Consider the following 2,766-nt stretch of genomic DNA (forward strand, 5'->3'; position numbering starts at 1 on the left):
GCCTTGTTTTTAAAGGGTTGTGTCAGGCAGCTGCTGGATGTGTGTTGCTGATATTCCTTCTCTTCCCGTAAAACAGACTAATTTGCACTCGGGTGTTTATCTGTGTTGGCTAAATGGTTATGAACAGCATTGCCATTTGTTACCTGGCTGTGTAGCAGTCACTGCACAGGCACTTACTTGGACACTCACTTCAAGACATGCCCCTCTCACCGTGACGCAGGTTTCCAGTGCAGGGGAAGGTGAAGCCAGCCCTGCCCTCAGCTTCGAAACCAGCCATGGGCTCCACCTGGGATCACAGCTACTTCAGAAATGACACAGACTCCTCTGAAGATCAGCCTTCATCCTTGTTTGACATCCATGTTTTGGTGCCTGTGACTATCATTTCCATCCTCCTGTTTTTCTTGGGAGTCTCTGGGAATTTGATCACCATAGTCATTTTCAGATGCTCTCGGGAGATGAGGACGACAGTGAACATGTACCTGTCCAGCATGGCGCTGTCGGACACGCTGATTTTCCTTGGCCTGCCTTCCGACCTCTACCGCCTTTGGAAGTACAAGCCCTACATTTTTGGGGATTTTCTCTGCAAGTTCTTCATGTACCTGAGCGAAACCTGCACCTACTGCACCATCTTGCACATCACCACAGTGAGCGTGGAGAGGTACTTCACCATCTGCTTTCCCCTGAAGGCCAAAGCCACCATCACCAAGTGCCGGGTGAAATGGCTCATCCTGGCTCTGTGGGGCTTCTCCTTCCTGACTGCCGGCCCCATCCTCTTCCTCTTTGGGGTGGAACACGGGAACGGCAGCCTGCCCCAGGAGAGCTGGGAGTGCAGGCCCATCGAGCGCGTGGCCCGCACGGGGCTGCTCGAGACCATGACCTGGGTCTCCACCATTTATTTCTTCTTTCCCATGCTCTGCCTGACCCTGCTGTACGGACTCATCTGCAGGCAGCTCTGGCGCAGTGGGCAGCGGCTGCCGGGCGGCCGGGCAGCGGCCAGGAAAAGGTCCCACACACAGACTGTCCACATGCTGGGTAAGAGCCGTTCAGCAGCTCCATCTGAAGAGCTGCCCTCTTGAATCGCTCCCAGGGGGTGAGGTGGTGCTGCAGGGGTGGTGGTGGGGTAGGGACAAACCCCAGGTAGGCAGATTTCAGATCAAGGGGTTTATACCTCCCTCGTGTTCCTGGCTGTGCGGTATTCGGGGGTCTCACTGCACAGGGCTAAGCAGGGCGGTGTGGCTGTGGGTTGCTTTGAGATCACATACTTCACATCCTTCCCTGTTTCTGACCTCAAAGAAATGAGAAAATTCTGTGACTTTAAATACAACCAGGCGCTTCCCCTGCCGTGGCAAGGAAGGGTTCTAGGTTCTGAAGCCCTTTCCCTGTGAAATGTCCCATAGTGCCCATGGCTTCATCCAGGATGGCAACACCCCACCCGTCTGGGTGTACTCTGGATGTGATCGTTACCCCATGCCAGCTGGTGCCTCTGCCTCACTGCAGGCACCGAAGCAGGGGGGGCTGGGGCTCCTCCTGCACTCCCCATCCCTCCAAAAGCTCCCTCCCAGGTCCGTCCCCCCAAATCCTTGTCCCCAGTGAAGCAGCAGCACCCCTTCAGTAAAACATACCACAGCCATCTGCTGGCTGTCTTCTGCCGGGCTGTATTTGCTTATTATGCTCTGCTTTCCCATCCTCTTCCTTGGGGCCTCCTGGTCCAGTTTACTCCCCTTTTCCATCCCTCCAGTGCCCGGAGGGGTGCTCTGCCACCCACCTCCCTCCCTGCCCCTCCGATACCCCTCACAGGATGCCAAAGGCCAGATATTCAGGACCAATGAGGTCCTTAATTTAAGGGTTTTGCCCCAGCCTGATGCGACTCCTCAATCTCTACCAGACAACACATGTGTAGAGCCCCATTTTTAATTGCAAACAGTTTTGTGTGCAATCTTACCCTCTTGTTGCTTGAGATCCCAGCAAGGGCAGCAGAGGAGGAGCTGGGTGGGGCAGACACCTTGTCTTTGCTGGACTAAACTTTGCAGACACACATTTCAGTCCTTAGAAGTTCGGAGAGGCAGAATGAACTCCTGGCAGGACTGAAGTTGCTCTCTTCCCCTCTAGCTGTGGTGGTCTTGGCCTTTGTGCTGTGTTGGCTCCCCTTCCATGTCGGCCGCATCCTCTTTGCCCAGAGCGAGACCATCCCGTACGACCTGACGCAGCACTTCAACCTCATCGCCATGCTGCTCTTCTACCTGGGGGCCTCTGTAAACCCCATACTTTACAACGTCATGTCACACAGGTACAGGAAGGCCATGAGCAACATCCTGCACCACAAGCAAGCTGAGCACCACAGGAGCCTGACCAGGAGAGGAAAGGTTTCTCTCACAGGCACAGAACTCTGCTCAGCTCTTCAGCACCGACTTAATTCTCCAGCCCAAGCATTTTGCCAGCAGCACTGTGGGTTAAAACCCAGGTAAGATGGGGCAGCTGGAGACTGGATGAAGTTTTGTGGCTTGGCTTTTGGCTGCTCTCTGCTTCCTGAGATAGGTTTGGAGCACTTTAGGAAGGTTGGAGTAGATTCACTGTACTCCTGCACACAAAGGCAGAGGGCAGGACTGGGCTACTCTCTCCTTCAGTGAACTTACCAGCCACAGTTTCAGGCTTAACTGTCCACAAAGCTCCTGTGGAGGGAGCCATCTCCATTTTTGAGGACTGGACAATTTTACTACTCACAGACTTGAAACACAATTCATGTTCCTTTCTTCCCACAGCAGCTAA

The 2,766-nt window shown here is 54.1% G+C and overlaps 1 protein-coding gene across 1 annotated transcript; it reads left to right on the top strand.

Annotated features, from left to right (window-relative positions):
- Positions 1-275: 275 nt before the first annotated feature.
- On the top strand, positions 276-2,766 carry LOC311195571 (growth hormone secretagogue receptor type 1-like; the record flags this gene model as incomplete). The annotated part of the gene is made up of 3 exons (XM_084268975.1): positions 276-1,032; positions 2,110-2,323; positions 2,760-2,766. The coding sequence occupies 3 exons, from the start codon at positions 276-278 to the stop codon at positions 2,764-2,766; spliced, it is 978 nt and encodes a 325-aa protein (XP_084125101.1).

The sequence above is a fragment of the Gallinula chloropus genome, assembly GCF_964237585.1.
Source record: "Gallinula chloropus genome assembly, chromosome: 11".
NCBI classification, from domain to species: Eukaryota; Metazoa; Chordata; class Aves; order Gruiformes; family Rallidae; genus Gallinula; species Gallinula chloropus.